The sequence below is a fragment of the Carassius gibelio genome, chromosome A13 (genome assembly GCF_023724105.1).
Source record: "Carassius gibelio isolate Cgi1373 ecotype wild population from Czech Republic chromosome A13, carGib1.2-hapl.c, whole genome shotgun sequence".
NCBI lineage: Eukaryota > Metazoa > Chordata > Actinopteri > Cypriniformes > Cyprinidae > Carassius > Carassius gibelio.
In genome coordinates, this window is record NC_068383.1 from 27,924,790 (window position 1) to 27,942,839 (window position 18,050).

The 18,050-nt window shown below is 35.6% G+C and overlaps 1 protein-coding gene across 2 annotated transcripts in view; it reads left to right on the forward strand.

Annotated features, from left to right (window-relative positions):
• Positions 1-18,050, forward strand: part of wdr11 (WD repeat domain 11) — a 172,749-nt gene that overhangs the window by 123,991 nt on the left and 30,708 nt on the right. For both annotated transcript variants that reach the window (XM_052613981.1, XM_052613980.1), the window contains exon 26: positions 892-989. In XM_052613981.1, the coding sequence (XP_052469941.1) occupies positions 892-989 (98 nt within the window). The remainder of the gene's footprint in view (positions 1-891; positions 990-18,050) is intronic.

Genomic DNA, 18,050 nt, shown 5'->3' on the forward strand with positions numbered 1-18,050 from the left:
CGGCTGAATCTGACTGTTAGCCATGGTTTGTTTTGGATGATGTTTTTTTTTTTTCTCACGTTAATGTCACAATTTCCAAACGCTCTCAACGCCAAAGCCTACTCGCGCTCGTGATTCTTTAGCTCCGCCCACACGTCACGCCTCCAGGCGGCTCGTGTTTTTCCGGAAAAAATCGGCACAGACTATTTTTCTCTTATAAATATAATTAAACTAAAGACTTTTTGGAGATATGAAATGCTCATTTGAGTACCTATAGAGTAGTACAGGATGCAGTACTACTCTATAAGTACTCAAGATTAACAGGAGATTGAGTGAAAATGAGCATTTCACCCCCCCTTTAAATACCAACAGATAAAAAATCAAAAAGTGACTGACTCTGTTAGAAATCTTATAATGGGCCATGTTTGAATCATTCAACCGTACAATAATCCAAACACAAACCTCAAAAACAACACCAAAATGGGTCACTGAGCTCAAAACCAAGCTTCTGCTATAGCCATTCCAGTCCAGGAGTGAACTGAAGAGGAGAAGCTGGGAATCTGAAGGGTCTGGAGTGATTCTGGATGAAGGAATGGACTCTGATCTCTTGTTAGGTGTTCTCTAACCTAATCAGGCATTATAGGAGACAGTTTTGAGCTGTTAAACTGGCAAATGGAGGTTTAAAAAATAATTCAATAAAAGGGTGCCATTAATTGTGGCCAATGTGTATTAGAGAAAAACATTCATTTCATAATGATATTTCCCCCCATTTTAAATCCTTATTATCCAATGAAAGGATACATTTTTGTGAATTTTTCAAATAATCCAAATTAATACTTTCAACAGTTTTTATTTTTTATTTATTTATTTATTCGTCTCCTCACGGTTTCTCTCTACATCTCTGTCTCTTAGAGGGTGTGCAGTTGCTCTGCCTGATCGACAAAGCAGCAGATGCTTGCCGTTATCTGCAGACGTATGGAGAGTGGAACCATGCTGCCTGGCTGGCAAAGGTACTTTGAGCAAACACAATCTTGAGCCATTGATAAATAGATTATTCATGGTATATTCACAATTAATTTGCTTGCAATATAAAACTGATTGACACTGTGTAAAAACTGCAGTTTAATATATGTATATAGTTCTGAGCCCATATTTATTAAGCTTCTCAAAGTGCCATTTTAACCCTCTGGAGTCTAAGGGTATTTTTTGGGCCTGGAGAAGTTTTGTCATGCCCTGACATTTGTGCTTTTTCCAGTTTCTTATAAATATCTAAATGGCTAATGTCTAATCTCACTGTAATCAGCACAAACTGGGCTATAAGCCAATGGGTGCAGGGCCCTATTGTTCCCCTAAGCATTATTCTTATTATTATTAGGGCCCGAGCCAATGGGCGCAGGGCCCTATTGTTCCCCTAAGGATTATTTAGGGCTCAAGCCCAATGGGGCGAAGAGCCCTATTGTTCTTCTAAGGATTATTAGGGCTCACGCCTGGAGGGCGAGAGCCCTATTGTTTACCTTAGGATTATTTGTTATTATTAGGGCTCAAGCCCAAAGGGCGAGAGGCCTATTGTTTTCCTTAGGATTATTTTTTATTATTATTATTAGGGCTCAAGCCTGGAGGGCGAGAGCCCTATTGTTTTCCTTAGGATTTTTTTTTTTTTTTTTTATTCTTCTAATTTTTTTCTAAGGTTTCGGGGGCTTTTGGGGTCCTTAACATGCTCAAAAACTCTTGAAAATTGGCACACACCTTGGAACCTGCGGCCATTAGGGCCGGGCAGAGTCTGATACACGGGCGTGGCACAGGGGCTCTACAGCGCCCCCTGTAGTACCGAGGGCCATATATCATGCATACTTGCACGTATACATATGAAACTTGGTACATATATATAACTCATCAAACCAAACAACTTTCACACTGCATGTCATAAGCTCCGCCCAACAGGAAGTTGGCTATTTAGGGTTTTATGAAAAACACATGCTCTGGAATTTGATATACTCCTCTGAGGAACTCCACCCGTTCACCTCAAAACTCGGTGAACACGATCTCAAGACATTGGGGATGCTAAATTGCGAAGAGATTTTTGATATCTCGAACGGTTTGCCCGTGGCGAGGCGTTGAAATTATGGCGAGAAATGAGAAACAGGAAATGTATAATAACATCCACATACATTTGCTGAATTTGATCAAACTTAATTGGTTTGTTCGTTGTATGATACCAATCGTATATATGTGACTTTTAGGAGTCAAAGTTATAGCGCCACCAACTGGCAGCAGGAAGTGAATCATTTTCAGAACGCTTTGAATTCAGCATCTTATTTTTACTTGATTTGCTTCAAACTTCATCAGAATAATGACAAAACACGGCCGAAGACAATCTGTCGTGGGGATATTTATATCTAATATAGTGTTGCCATGGCAACGTGTCAAACTTGAATGTTCTGTTCTGGTGATTTTGAGGCAGATAACTAGCTCAGATTTACATGAAACTCGAAACAGATATCAGTATTAAAGATAGCTAGACCATGGCAAAAGCTTTTAAAAGGGTGTGGAAGAGGCACTCTATAGCGCCACCTTTTGTCAAAAGTGGGGGGATTAGTTTTAGCTACAGACACCAAACTTGGTACATAAATTGTTCTTATCAAGACGGACAACTTTCTAATTCGCAGTCATAAGCTACGACCAACAGGAAGTTGGCTATTTTGACTTGAATATGGATTTTTGGGAATTTTCTTTTGTGAATTAATTCATACTCCTCCCAGGGGAAGTACACTATACACACCAAACTTTGTCTACATTAAGAAAAACCATTGAGGAACTTAAATTGCGAACGGATTTTGGTTAGCTTGAACGGTTTTGTCGTGGTGAATTTTTGAAATGACAGTAAAAAGGGAAACATTAATTGTCTTGTATGTTTAAATTGCAGCTTCCAAACACTTCAAAGCATTTTTTCATACAAAGATCAAATCATTCTGAGGAAATATGCATAGTTTCACGACTTTACAACACTGTATGGATAAAAGAAAATTAAAAAACTGTCAGACTTCTCAACTTACATGATCTCACTCTGGCCACCCTGTCTGTGTGAGGGAAGGGAGGGGGAGAGGGAGGGGGGGTGTGAGGGGGTTGGTGACTGTGACAGTGTGTGTGGACTGTAGGGAGGGGCTGTCTGGCAGAGAGAGAGAGAGAGAGACCTAATCATCCCTTTAATAATCAGGAAAAAAAAAATCTGTATTTTAAATTGTTATTGTTTTTGTTGTTGCTAATGGTGGTGTTTTTTCCTTTCATTACAGGTTAAGAAATCTCTTAGGCCTTATCCTTTTCTGACAGTTTTAGGGATTTAAAAACATCCTAAGAACCCTAATTTGTGCTGCAAATAATAATTTCAAACTCATTTGATACTGACCTATGACAACCTGTGACGTGACATGACATTTATTAATCTCATTGATGTAACAGTAAAACTCTTCAACTGACAGATTAAGCTGCAATGCAAGCAAAACTATTTCACAAATGCTTATAGGTCATTAAAATCATTACAAAACACTAATACATTATTTAAGGATTTGGTAACACTGTAAAATAATGTCTAATTTGTTAACATTAGTATATGCAATGGTAACACTTTATAATAATTGCACTCATTAGCTAAGCATTAGTAAATAGTTCATGATTATAAAGCCTTTTCCCTTAATAATAGTCATTATTAAGCAGTAATACATCTATAAATAAATTGTTCTTGGTTTAAAAGCACATATATTACAAAGGAGATTAAAGTCTCAGTTGTCTTATAAAATAAATAAATAAACACAACCCAGTTTGATTCAGAATTCAGAAATATTTATTTCAAGATGCAATAAAAGGAAACTGTACACTTGAATAGCTTTTATGCGATTCTTGAAGGATTAGCATCACCTCCTCTTGTAAGATGGTTTGAGGAATATATCTTCGAGATTGTACCGCCGCTCCCTATATGCATAGTATGCAGTCTTCTTAGGGCACCAACTCCCAGAGGGGGCACCATCCCAGTTGCTCAAAAAAAACCAAAAAAAAAACATGCGCCATTCTCCCATCCGCCCTCACGACCGCTCAGACCTCATGTTTGCGGATGAATGTTCGTAATTGATGGATGGACATCTATGCCTGGGTATAGGACATCAGCAATCCGGCACAGAGAAAAGAAAACTAAAGAAAATAAAACAGGCATAAAGTTGTCTTGACATTGGACTTTCTAGAGTCTCAAATTTAGGGACCGTCTCTAAAGTTACATGTGATATTGTTATACACTTTTCTAACGTCAGTAGCATTTGAAGAGAATGACTTACAGTCATAAAAACAACTGTAATTGTTCATCTAGGTGACAGCTATAATGCACAATTAAATTGAATGTTTGATATTTATTACAACAAACTGTAAGTCATATGTAAATTATGCTACTTTTTCACATGGGCTCAAATGCAAATTTGAAGCTCAATAGCATTTGAGAAGAAAGACTTGCAGTCATAAAACAATTGTAATGTGTTCATATAGGTGTCAGCTACAATGCACACCTTATACATTTTTTATAGATATTAAAATAAAGTGTTACTAAAGTTATATATATTGTTCTGTGTATGTGATTTCAAAGTCTAGATTGGTCGGATTAACCCTTTAACTGCCGCATCCCTTAAAACTTGATTGTCAGAGGGTTACTGTAAATGCTTATGCCCGCTGGGCACAGTTATCCTGATGCCACCGGGGTGGCGTTGCACTGATGGCTTGAGCCCGACATCGCTGCTTGCAGCTATATTTATTATTATTATTATTATTTTTTTTTTTTCCAACGTCTCGGGGGCTTTTGGGGCCCTTAACGTGCTTAAAAAGTCTTGAAAATTGGCACACAGATTGGAACCTGCGGCCATTAGGGCCGGGCAGAGACTGATACACGGGCGTGGCACAGGGGCTCTACAGCGCCCCCTGGAATATGGAGGGCCATATATCATACATTCTTGCTCGTAGACGTATGAAACTCGGTACACATATAAATCTCATCAATCCAAACAACTTTTGTATTGCATATCATAGGCTCCGCCCAACAGGAAGTTGGCTATTTAGGGTTTAGTATTCAAATTTTTCGTCAAAGTTGTGGGGGCTTTTGGGGTCCTTAACATACTCAAAAACTCTTGAAAATTTGCGCACACTTTGGAATCTGTGGCCTTTAGGAGCTTGAAGAGGCTGGGACCCGGGCGTGGCACAGGGGCTCTACGGCGCCCCCTGGAACACAGTCAGAAATGTTGATGTATAGCTCACACATACTTGCACATATTCATATGAAACTCAGTACACATATAGATCTCATCGTGCCAAACAACTTTCGTATTGCATGTCATAGGCTCCGCCCATCAGGAAGTCAGCTATTTAGAGTTATGTAAAAAGCGCATGCTCTGGAATTTGAAATACTTGTCATAGGTTTTTTTCTCGATTGCCGCCAAACTCGGTCAACATGATCTCAAGACACTGGGGATGAAAAATTGCCAGGGGATTTTTGATATCTCGAACGGTTTGCTCGTGGCGAGGCGTTGAAATTATGGCGAGAAATGAGAAACAGGAAGTGTCTAATACCGTCCACATACATTTCCTGATTTTAATCAAACTTCATCAGATTATTCATTGTATGATGTCGATCGCATATATGTGACTATTAGGAGTCAAAGTTATAGCGCCACCAACTGGCAGAAGGAAGTGTGTCATTTTCAAAATGATTTGAATTCAGCATCTTATTATTACTCGATTTGCTTCAAACTTCATCAGAATAATGTTAAAACACAGCCGATATAAATCTGCAAGGGGGATATTGATATCTAAAAAATTGTTGGCGTGGCAACATGTCAAACTGGAATACTTCTCAGGTGATTTTGAGGCAAATAACATACTTAGAATTTCACAAAACTCTGAACACACATCAGTATTTCTGATAGGAACTTAAATTGTGAATGGATTTTGGATAGCTTGAATGGTTTTGCCGTGGTGATTTTTTTAAATGACCTTACAAAGGGAATCATTATTGTATTTTTAAATTGCAGCTTCCAAACACGTCAAAGAATTTTTTCATACAGATGAAAAAGTCATTCTGAGGAAATATGCATAGTTTAACGACTTTACAACACTGTATGGATAACAGAAAATTAAAAAACTGTCAGACATCTCATCTCACTCTGTCCCTCTGTTTGAGTATATGTGCTTCAGACTTCCATTGTCTGAGAGAAATTGCGCCCCTACAGGTTCAATTCCCGAACTTTTACTTTCACTTTTAAATCGGTTAAAAATACAAATAAATACTTAGATTTAATTCACACTGACAAGCTAAACCAACATATCTGATTATTACCGGTTCAGGGCTCATGGATAAATTATTTCTGGCCAGAGATACGTGAGAAATAGGAGAGATGAATCACCGCTGTGATCACGAGCGTCTGGAGTAAAGAGCTCAGAGAAAACGAATTTATTCCTGTTTTAAAGCTTTTAAAAATAAATTATTACAGCGATATCACACAATCAACCAATTAGAACACACCAAGAGCTAAATTCAGATGTTTTTGAACTGTTTGTGTGAAAATGAAATATTTGTGGCTGCCTATCTGAAATCACCGCTCCGATCAGCGCGTACAGTGTCGAGCTCAAAACAAACGAATTTATTCTTGTTTAAGAGCTTTTTTAAATAAAATATTACCACAAATGCACACAATAAACCCATTGTAACACTACAAGAGCTAAATGCAGGTGTTTGTGACCCGTTTAAGTGTGCAAGACTATTTGAAAGCGCGACTGGCAGAATAACATATCTCTTGAGCTGCAGGTTTCTGGCTTTCGTCGTACGAACGAACACATCACGGACAAGATTATTTCAAAATACATAATAGCTTGGCGAATATAAACGAAAACAGCCACGTGAACATAAACTGGATCTACTGGATTTGAATATTAAAGTGACCACATTTACCACTTGCTTCTGTCTTCAATTTTAATCTATATAAAAAAGGAAACTCATTCGACTTGGCTGCTTTTTTAATGTGTGCGTATTTATTTATTTACCTTTTTATACATTTTGTATAATTTCATAGTTTGTGTATTACAATTATAAAAACAAAAATAAATTTAGCCACTCACATAGAAATAGCTTAGGCCTTAACCTTTTTCTGACAGTTTTAGGGATTTTTAAAAATCCTAAAAAAAACTTATTTGTGCTGCAAATAATAATTTCAAACTCATTTGATACTGACCTATGACATCCTGTGACATTATATTTATTTGAATTTACATAATCTCATAGATGTAACAGTAAATCTGTTCAGCTCACAGATCAATACTAAGCTGTAATGCAAGCAGAACTTTCACAAATGCTTATGAGTCATTTAAGGATTTGATAACACTGTAAAATAATGTCTAATTTGTTAACATTAGCAAATTCATTGATAACACTTTATAATAACTGCACTCATTAGTAAATAGTCAGTTCATGCTTTATAAAGCCTTGTCCCAATATTAATAGTAAGTAGTAAGCAGTTTATAAATACAGCTATAAATAGCTTATCCTTGGTTTATAAGCACATTTATTAAAAAGGAGAGTAAAGGGTCAGTTATCTTCCTATGAAAAATAAAAGATAAAAATAAACAAACAACAACAACACAGATTGATACAGAACTCAGAAATTTTATTGTGGATTTATGATAAAATCAGCCTGTAAATGATTTCATACTCCTCCTCATACTACTCCATACTCCTTTTTCAACATGATGCCAATATACTGAGATGTTAAATTGTGAATGGGTTTAGGATAGCTTAAATGGTGTTGCCATAGAGATTTATTAAAGTAACATAAAAAATACAATAGTTATTTTACTATATCTTTAAAATTTTTCATTCTAACTCTTCATAATTTTTTATATAAGTAGAAGTCCTCATTTGAAGGAAGCACAGTAAGTTTCATAGCTTTATCATTTTCAAGAGCCAGCATAAAATTAAAACTATCATAACTTATAAATCAAGCTTGCAATTCTTAGTACCTATAATGGCCACCAGAGGGAGCTATAGGATTACTTTTAAATAATTATTGGAGAAACGGGTATGATTTAAATAATTTATAGAAATCTTTCAAATAAAATAATATGTATTTTAGGAATTTTACTGATAAAATGACCCTCACTTAATTAGAATAACAAGCTGAAGTATTGTGAACTGTATATTAAGAATAATTCTTAATAGGCTTTATGGACAGATACGTTTTAAGTGACTCTTGAAGGTTCAGCACCACATCCTCTTTTACCACTGTTTAAAGAATTAATCTTACAGAACAGGTGTGAATGAATTTTGGATAGCTTGAATGGTTTTGTCGTGGTGATTTTTTGAAATAATAGTAAAAAAGGAACCAGTAAAAAAAAGTGCAGCTTCTAAACACTTCAAAAAAATGTACACATAGAAGACAAGTCATTCTGAGGAAATATGCATAGTTTCATGACTATACAACATTATATGGATGACAGAAAATTAAAAAACATACATCTGATGTCACTCTGTCCCTCTGTCACTGTGTGTGTGTGTTTGTGTGTGTTTTAAGTGAATTAGGTGTGAAACTATCAGTGAGCATTTAGTCTCCAGCGCCAACATTTTACAGAACTGCCACTTTCCTGGAGTCTCAGAATTACAATGTGTCAGGTTCTGAGAGATCTAAGATTCCAAAAAAATATTTAATTAGAATACCATGAAGTATTGTGAAATACTATATATTAAGACTTTATATATAGGCTTAATGAACAGATTAGACTGACTCGTGAAGGACCAGCACCACCTCCTCTTGTTTGATGGTTTGAGGAATATATCTTCCAGAATCCGGGATTAAGATTTAGGAGCTCATTTTTATTCCACCTCCTTTCCTGAAAGTCTGTCTTGCAGAATTGACTAAAAATTAATCTTCACATTAATTCCTAATTCTTTTGCAATTCTTTTGTCAGTTCTTCTTGACCTGTTTTTCTCTTCCAGCTTTCCTGGACTATTGTATAGCACTCATAAATGATTAAATAAAAAATAATGGTAGTTATTAAGATTGATATGGTTTGGAATTGGTAAAATGTGCTTGGAAAAAAATCACAATAAAACAATGTTTTAATGTTTAAGTTTGGAATATTAACTGACATGAATGAATGCTATATAAATATTGTTCATGTTAACATAATGTTTATAAATGAAATCTTATTGTAAAGTGTTACTAAAGTTATATATATATATATATATATATATATATTGTTCTGTGAATGTGATTTTAAAGTCTAGATGATTCGGATTAACCCTTTAACTGCCATATCAAGTTCAAGTTCAAGTTCAAGTTCAATTTATTTGTATAGCGCATTTACAACAGCCTCCTGGCTGACCAAAGTGCTTTAACATAAGAGCAAGAATATTACACATACATAAAAATAGACCAGACAAAAAATTTAAAACCACCCATTTCAAAATGTAGCATAACACAGTAGTCAGTACACTAAGGAAAATAAAAAAGTTTTTAGCAAAGATTTAAAAATAGACAAGGAAGGGGCCAGTCTGATCTCTAAAGGCAGGGTATTCCAGAGTCGTGGCCCAGCCACTGCAAATGCACGCTCCCCTCTACGCTCCCCTCTATCCTTTAAAACCTCACTGCCAGAGGGATATTGTGAATGCATGTGCCCGCTGGGCACAGTTTACCTGATGCCACCGGGGTGGTGATGGCATTGGTGGCTTGAGCCCGCCATCGCTGCTTGCAGCTATATTTATTATTATTATTATTTATTATTATTATTATTATTATTATTTATTAGGGCTCAAGCCTGGAGGGCGAGAGCCCTATTGTTTTCCTTAGGATTATTTTTTATTATTATTATTATTATTATTATTATTATTATTATTATTAGGGCTCAAGCCCAAAGGGCGAGAGGCCTATTGTTTTCCTTAGGATTATTTTTTATTATTATTATTATTATTATTTTTTTTTTTTTTTTTTTTTTAACGTCTCGGGGGCTTTTGGGGCCCTTAACGTGCTTAAAAAGTCTTGAAAATTGGCACACAGATTGGAACCTGCGGCCATTAAGGCCGGGCAGAGACTGATACACGGGCGTGGCACAGGGGCTCTACAGCGCCCCCTGGAATATGGAGGGCCATATATCATACATTCTTGCTCGTAGACTTATGAAACTCGGTACACATATAAATCTCATCAATCCAAACAACTTTTGTATTGCATATCATAGGCTCCGCCCAACAGGAAGTTGGCTATTTAGGGTTTAGTATTCAAATTTTTTGTCAAAGTTGTGGGGGCTTTGGGGGTCCTTAACATACTCAAAAACTCTTGAAAATTTGCGCACACTTTGGAATCTGTGGCCTTTAGGAGCCTGCAGAGGCTGGGACCCGGGCGTGGCACAGGGGCTCTACGGCGCCCCCTGGAACACAGTCAGAAATGTTGATGTATAGCTCACACATACTTGCACATATTCATATGAAACTCAGTACACATATAGATCTCATCGTGCCGAACAACTTTCGTATTGCATGTCATAGGCTCCACCCAACAGGAAGTCAGCTATTTAGAGTTATGTAAAAAGCGCATGCTCTGGAATTTGAAATACTTGTCATAGGTTTTTTTCTCGATTGTCGCCAAACTCGGTCAACATGATCTCAAGACACTGGGGATGAAAAATTGCCAGGGGATTTTTGATATCTCGAACGGTTTGCTCGTGGCGAGGCGTTGAAATTATGGCGAGAAATGAGAAACAGGAAGTGTCTAATACCGTCCACATACATTTCCTGATTTTAATCAAACTTCATCAGATTATTCGTTGTATGATGTCGATTGCATATATGTGACTATTAGGAGTCAAAGTTATAGCGCCACCAACTGGCAGAAGGAAGTGTGTCATTTTCAAAATGATTTGAATTCAGCATCTTATTATTACTCGATTTGCTTCAAACTTCATCAGAATAATGTTAAAACACAGCCGATATAAATCTGCAAGGGGGATATTGATATCTAAAAAATTGTTGGCGTGGCAACATGTCAAACTGGAATACTTCTCAGGTGATTTTGAGGCAAATAACATACTTAGAATTTCACAAAACTCTGAACACACATCAGTATTTCTGATAGGAACTTAAATTGTGAATGGATTTTGGATAGCTTGAATGGTTTTGCCGTGGTGATTTTTTTAAATGACCTTACAAAGGGAATCATTATTGTATTTTTAAATTTCAGCTTCCAAACACGTCAAAGAATTTTTTCATACAGATGAAAAAGTCATTCTGAGGAAATATGCATAGTTTAACGACTTTACAACACTGTATGGATAACAGAAAATTAAAAAACTGTCAGACATCTCATCTCACTCTGTCCCTCTGTTTGAGTATATGTGCTTAGACTTCCATTGTCTGAGAGAAATTGCGCCCCTACAGGTTCAATTCCCGAACTTTTACTTTCACTTTTAAATCGGTTAAAAATACAAATAAATACTTAGATTTAATTCACACTGACAAGCTAAACCAACATATCTGATTATTACCGGTTCAGGGCTCATGGATAAATTATTTCTGGCCAGAGATACGTGAGAAATAGGAGAGATGAATCACCGCTGTGACCACGAGCGTCTGGAGTAAAGAGCTCAGAAAAAACGAATTTATTCCTGTTTTAAAGCTTTTAAAAATAAATTATTACAGCGATATCACACAATCAACCAATTAGAACACACCAAGAGCTAAATTCAGATGTTTTTGAACTGTTTGTGTGAAAATGAAATATTTGTGGCTGCCTATCTGAAATCACGCCTCCGATCAGCGCGTACAGTGTCCAGCTCAAAACAAACGAATTTATTCTTGTTTAAGAGCTTTTTTAAATAAAATATTACCACAAATGCACACAATAAACCCATTGTAACACTACAAGAGCTAAATGCAGGTGTTTGTGACCTGTTTAAGTGTGCAAGACTATTTGAAAGCGCGACTGGCAGAATAACATATCTCTCGAGCTGCAGGTTTCTGTCTTTCGTCGTACGAACGAACACATCACGGACAAGATTATTTCAAAATACATAATAGCTTGGCGAATATAAACGAAAACAGCCACGTGAACATAAACTGGATCTACTGGATTTGAATATTAAAGTGACCACATTTACCACTTGCTTCTGTCTTCAATTTTAATCTATATAAAAAAGGAAACTCATTCGACTTGGCTGCTTTTTTAATGTGTGCGTATTTATTTATTTACCTTTTTATACATTTTGTATAATTTCATAGTTTGTGTATTACAATTATAAAAACAAAAATAAATTTAGCCACTCACATAGAAATAGCTTAGGCCTTAACCTTTTTCTGTCAGTTTTAGGGATTTTTAAAAATCCTAAAAAAAACTTATTTGTGCTGCAAATAATAATTTCAAACTCATTTGATACTGACCTATGACATCCTGTGACATTATATTTATTTGAATTTACATAATCTCATAGATGTAACAGTAAATCTGTTCAGCTCACAGATCAATACTAAGCTGTAATGCAAGCAGAACTTTCACAAATGCTTATGAGTCATTTAAGGATTTGATAACACTGTAAAATAATGTCTAATTTGTTAACATTAGCAAATTCATTGATAACACTTTATAATAACTGCACTCATTAGTAAATAGTCAGTTCATGCTTTATAAAGCCTTGTCCCAATATTAATAGTCAGTAGTAAACAGTTTATAAATACAGATATAAATAGCTTGTCCTTGGTTTATAAGCACATTTATTAAAAAGGAGAGTAAAGGGTCAGTTATCTTCCTATGAAAAATAAAAGATAAAAATAAACAAACAACAACACAGATTGATACAGAACTCAGAAGTTTTATTGTGGATTTATGATAAAATCAGCCTGTAAATGAATTCATACTCCTCCTCATACTACTCCATACTCCTTTTTCAACATGATGCCAATATACTGAGATGTTAAACTGTGAATGGGTTTAGGATAGCTTAAATGGTGTTGCCATAGAGATTTATTAAAGTAACATAAAAAATACAATAGTTATTTTACTATATCTTTACAATTTTTCATTCTAACTCTTCATAATTTTTTATATAAGTAGAAGTCCTCATTTGAAGGAAGCACAGTAAGTTTCTTAGCTTTATCATTTTCAAGAGCCAGCATAAAATTAAAACTATCATAACTTATAAATCAAGCTTGCAATTCTTAGTACCTATAATGGCCACCAGAGGGAGCTATAGGATTACTTTTAAATAATTATTGGAGAAACGAGTATGATTTAAATAATTTATAGAAATCTTTCAAATAAAATAATATGTATTTTAGGAATTTTACTGATAAAATGACCCTCACTTAATTAGAATAACAAGCTGAAGTATTGTGAACTGTATATTAAGAATAATTCTTAATAGGCTTTATGGACAGATACGTTTTAAGTGACTCTTGAAGGTTCAGCACCACATCCTCTTTTACCACTGTTTAAAGAATTAATCTTACAGAACAGGTGTGAATGAATTTTGGATAGCTTGAATGGTTTTGTCGTGGTGATTTTTTGAAATAATAGTAAAAAAGGAACCAGTAAAAAAAAGTGCAGCTTCTAAACACTTCAAAAAAATGTACACATAGAAGACAAGTCATTCTGAGGAAATATGCATAGTTTCATGACTATACAACATTATATGGATGACAGAAAATTAAAAAACATACATCTGATGTCACTCTGTCACTGTGTGTGTGTGTTTGTGTGTGTTTTAAGTGAATTAGGTGTGAAACTATCAGTGAGCATTTAGTCTCCAGCGCCAACATTTTACAGAACTGCCACTTTCCTGGAGTCTCAGAATTACAATGTGTCAGGTTCTGAGAGATCTAAGATTCCAAAAAATTATTTAATTAGAATACCATGAAGTATTGTGAAATACTATATATTAAGACTTTATATATAGGCTTAATGAACAGATTAGAGTGACTCGTGAAGGACCAGCACCACCTTCTCTTGTCCGATGGTTTGAGGAATATATCTTCCAGAATCTGGGATTAAGATTTAGGAGCTCATTTTTATTCCACCTCCTTTCCTGAAAGTCTGTCTTGCAGAATTGACTAAAAATTAATCTTCACATTAATTCCTAATTCTTTTGCAATTCTTTTGTCAGTTCTTCTTGACCTGTTTTTCTCTTCCAGCTTTCCTGGACTATTGTATAGCACTCATAAATGATTAAATAAAAAATAATGGTAGTTATTAAGATTGATATGGTTTGGAATTGGTAAAATGTGCTTGGAAAAAAATCACAATAAAACAATGTTTTAATGTTTAAGTTTGGAATATTAACTGACATGAATGAATGCTATATAAATATTGTTCATGTTAACATAATGTTTATAAATGAAATCTTATTGTAAAGTGTTACTAAAGTTATATATATATATATATATATATATATATATATATATATATATATTGTTCTGTGAATGTGATTTTAAAGTCTAGATGATTCGGATTAACCCTTTAACTGCCATATCAAGTTCAAGTTCTAGTTCAAGTTCAATTTATTTGTATAGCGCATTTACAACAGCCTCCTGGCTGACCAAAGTGCTTTAACATAAGAGCAAGAATATTACACATACATAAAAATAGACCAGACAAAAAATTTAAAACCACCCATTTCAAAATGTAGCATAACACAGTAGTCAGTACACTAAGGAAAATAAAAAAGGTTTTAGCAAAGATTTAAAAATAGACAAGGAAGGGGCCAGTCTGATCTCTAAAGGCAGGGTATTCCAGAGTCGTGGCCCAGCCACTGCAAATGCACGCTCCCCTCTACGCTCCCCTCTATCCTTTAAAACCTCACTGCCAGAGGGATATTGTGAATGCATGTGCCCGCTGGGCACAGTTTACCTGATGCCACCGGGGTGGTGATGGCATTGGTGGCTTGAGCCCGCCATCGCTGCTTGCAGCTATATTTATTATTATTTTCTAACGTTACGGGGGCTTTTGGGGCCCTTAACATGCTTAAAAAGTCTTGAAAATTGGCACACACATTGGAACCTGCGGCCATTAGGGCCGGGCAGAGACTGATACACGGGCGTGGCACAGGGGCTCTACAGCGCCCCCTGGAATATGGAGGGCCATATATCATACATACTTGTACGTAGACGTACGAAACTCGGTACACATATAGAACTCATCAATACAAACAACTTTCGTATTGCATATCATAGGCTCCGCCCAACAGGAAGTTGGCTATTTAGGGTTTATTATTCATATTTGTCGTCAAAGTTGTGGGGGCTTTTGGAGTCCTTAACATACTCAAAAACTCTTGAAAATTTGCACACACCTTTGGATCTGTGGCCTTTAGGAGCCTGCAGAGGTTGGGACCCGGGCGTGGCACAGGGGCTCTACGGCGCCCCCTGGAACACAGTCATAAATATTGATGTATAGCTCACACATACTTGCACATATTAATATGAAACTCAGTACACGTATAGATCTCATCGTGCCGAACAACTTGCGTATTGCATGTCATAGGCTCCGCCCAACAGGAAGTCAGCTATTTAGAGTTATGTAAAAAGCGCATGCTCTGGAATTTGATATACTTGTCATAGGTTTTTTACTCGATTGCCACCAAACTCGGTCAACATGATCTCAAGACATTGGGGATGAAAAATTGCCAGGGGATTTTTGATATCTCGAACGGTTTGCTCGTAGCGAGGCGTTGAATTTATGGCGAGAATTGAGAAACAGGAAGTGTCTAATACCATCCACATACATTTCCTAATTTTAATCAAACTTCATCAGATTATTCATTGTATGATGTCGATCACATATATGTGACTATTAGGAGTCAAAGTTATAGCGCCACCAACTGGCAGCAGGAAGTGTGTCATTTTCAAAATGCTTTGAATTCAGCATCTTATTTTTACTCGATTTGCTTCAAACTTCATCAGAATAATGTTAAAACACAGCCGATATAAATCTGCTGGGGGGATATTGATATCTAAAAATATTGTTGCCGTGGCAACATGTCAAACTGGAATACTTCTCAGGTGATTTTGAGGCATATAACATGCTTAGAATTTCATCAAACTCAGAACACATATCAGTATTAGTGACAGCTAGACACTGGCAAAAGTTCATAAGAGGGCGTGGAAGAGGCACTCTATAGCGCCACCTTTTGTCAAAAGTGAGGGGGTTAGTTTTAGCTACAGACACCAAACTCAGTACAAAAATTGTTCTTATCAAGACGGACAACTTTCTAATTCACAGTCATCAGCTACGACCAACAGGAAGTCGGCTATTTTGATTTGAATGTGGATTGTTTTTTACATTTAGCTGTGAATTAATGCATACTGCTCAGAGGAGAGTAACACTATACACACCAAACTTGGTCTACATGTTGAAAAAACATTGAGGAACTTAAATTGTGAATGGGTTTTGGATAGCTTGGATGGTTTTGTCGTGGTGATTTTTTTAAATGACAATAAAGATGGAATTATTAATTTTCCTGCATTTTTAAATTCCAAACACTTCAAAACCTTTTTTCATACAGAAAAAAAGTTATTCTGAGTAAATATGCATAGTTTCATGACTTTACAACACTGTATGGATAACAGAAAATTAAAAAACTGTCAGACATCTCATCTCACTCTGTCCCTCTGTTTGAGTGTGTGTGCTTAGACTTCCATTGTCTGAGAGAAATAGCGCCTCTACAGGTGCAGTTACCGGATTAAAAAAGGGAGGAGACTGTCTTTTGGTTTCACTTTTAAATCGGTTAAAATACAAATAAATACTTGGATTTAATTCACACTGACAAGCTAAACCAACATATATGATTATTATCAGGTCAGGGCTCATTAATAATGGATGTGTGGTCAGTGATACATGAGAAACACGAGAGATGAATCACCACTCTGAGCAAGAGCGTGTGGAATGATGAGCTCAGAAAAAACGAGTTTATTCTTGTTTTATAGCTATTAAAAATAAAGTATTGGAGCGATATCACACAATTCACCAATTAGAACACACCAAGAGCTAAATTCAGATGTTTTTGAACTGTTTGTGTGAAAATGAAATATTTGCGGCTGCCTATCTGAAATCACTGCCTCCGATCAGCGCGCACAGTGTCACAAGTTCAAAACTAACGAATTTATTCTTGTTTAAGAGCTTTTTAAAATAAATTATTGCCATAAATGCACACAATACATCCATTATAACACAACACGAGCTAAATACAGGTGTTTGTGACCCGTTTATGTGCGCAAGACTGTTTGAAAGCGCGACTGGCAGAATAACATGTATCTCTGGAGCTGCAGGATTCTGCCTTTCGTCGTAAGAACGAATACATCATGGACAAGATTATTTCAAAATACATAATAGCTTGGCGAATATAAACGAAAACAGCCACGTGAACATAAACTGTTGAGAAATAAATCTGAAGTGGATATACTGGATTTTAATATTAAGTGACCGCATATACCAGCTGCTTCTGTCTTCAATTTTAATCTATATAAAAAATTAAACTCATTCATCTTGGCTGCTTTTTTAATGTGTGTACGTATTTATTTATTATTTTGCTCTAACAAGACTTAATCTATATTTAATTAAATCAATTACATTTTATTTTACATTTGATTTGTCCATTTCTGCATCTAAACGCCTAAAAACCTAAAACATGCTCTATTATACTATTGTTAGCAATTTCTTTATCGTCCAATTTATCTGGTGTACACGCTTTTATTTTCATAATAAACTTGTTTGTTAGATTATACACAGTTATAGTGGTCTATAATAAATATTGACAGGTTTTATTCAAGCTGTTTAGAATGATTGCCGTAGGCTAATTTTTTTAAATGTAAATCCAAAAATAAATGAATAAATAAATAAAAAATAAAAAAACATTGGAAAAGAATAACTGTTGTACTTTTTTATACATTTTGTATAATTTCATAGTTTATGCATTATAGTTATAAGAACAAATACATTTAGCCACTCACATAGAAATCTTAGGCCTTATCCTTTTCTGACAGTTTTAGGGATTTTTCAAAATCCTAAAAAACCTTA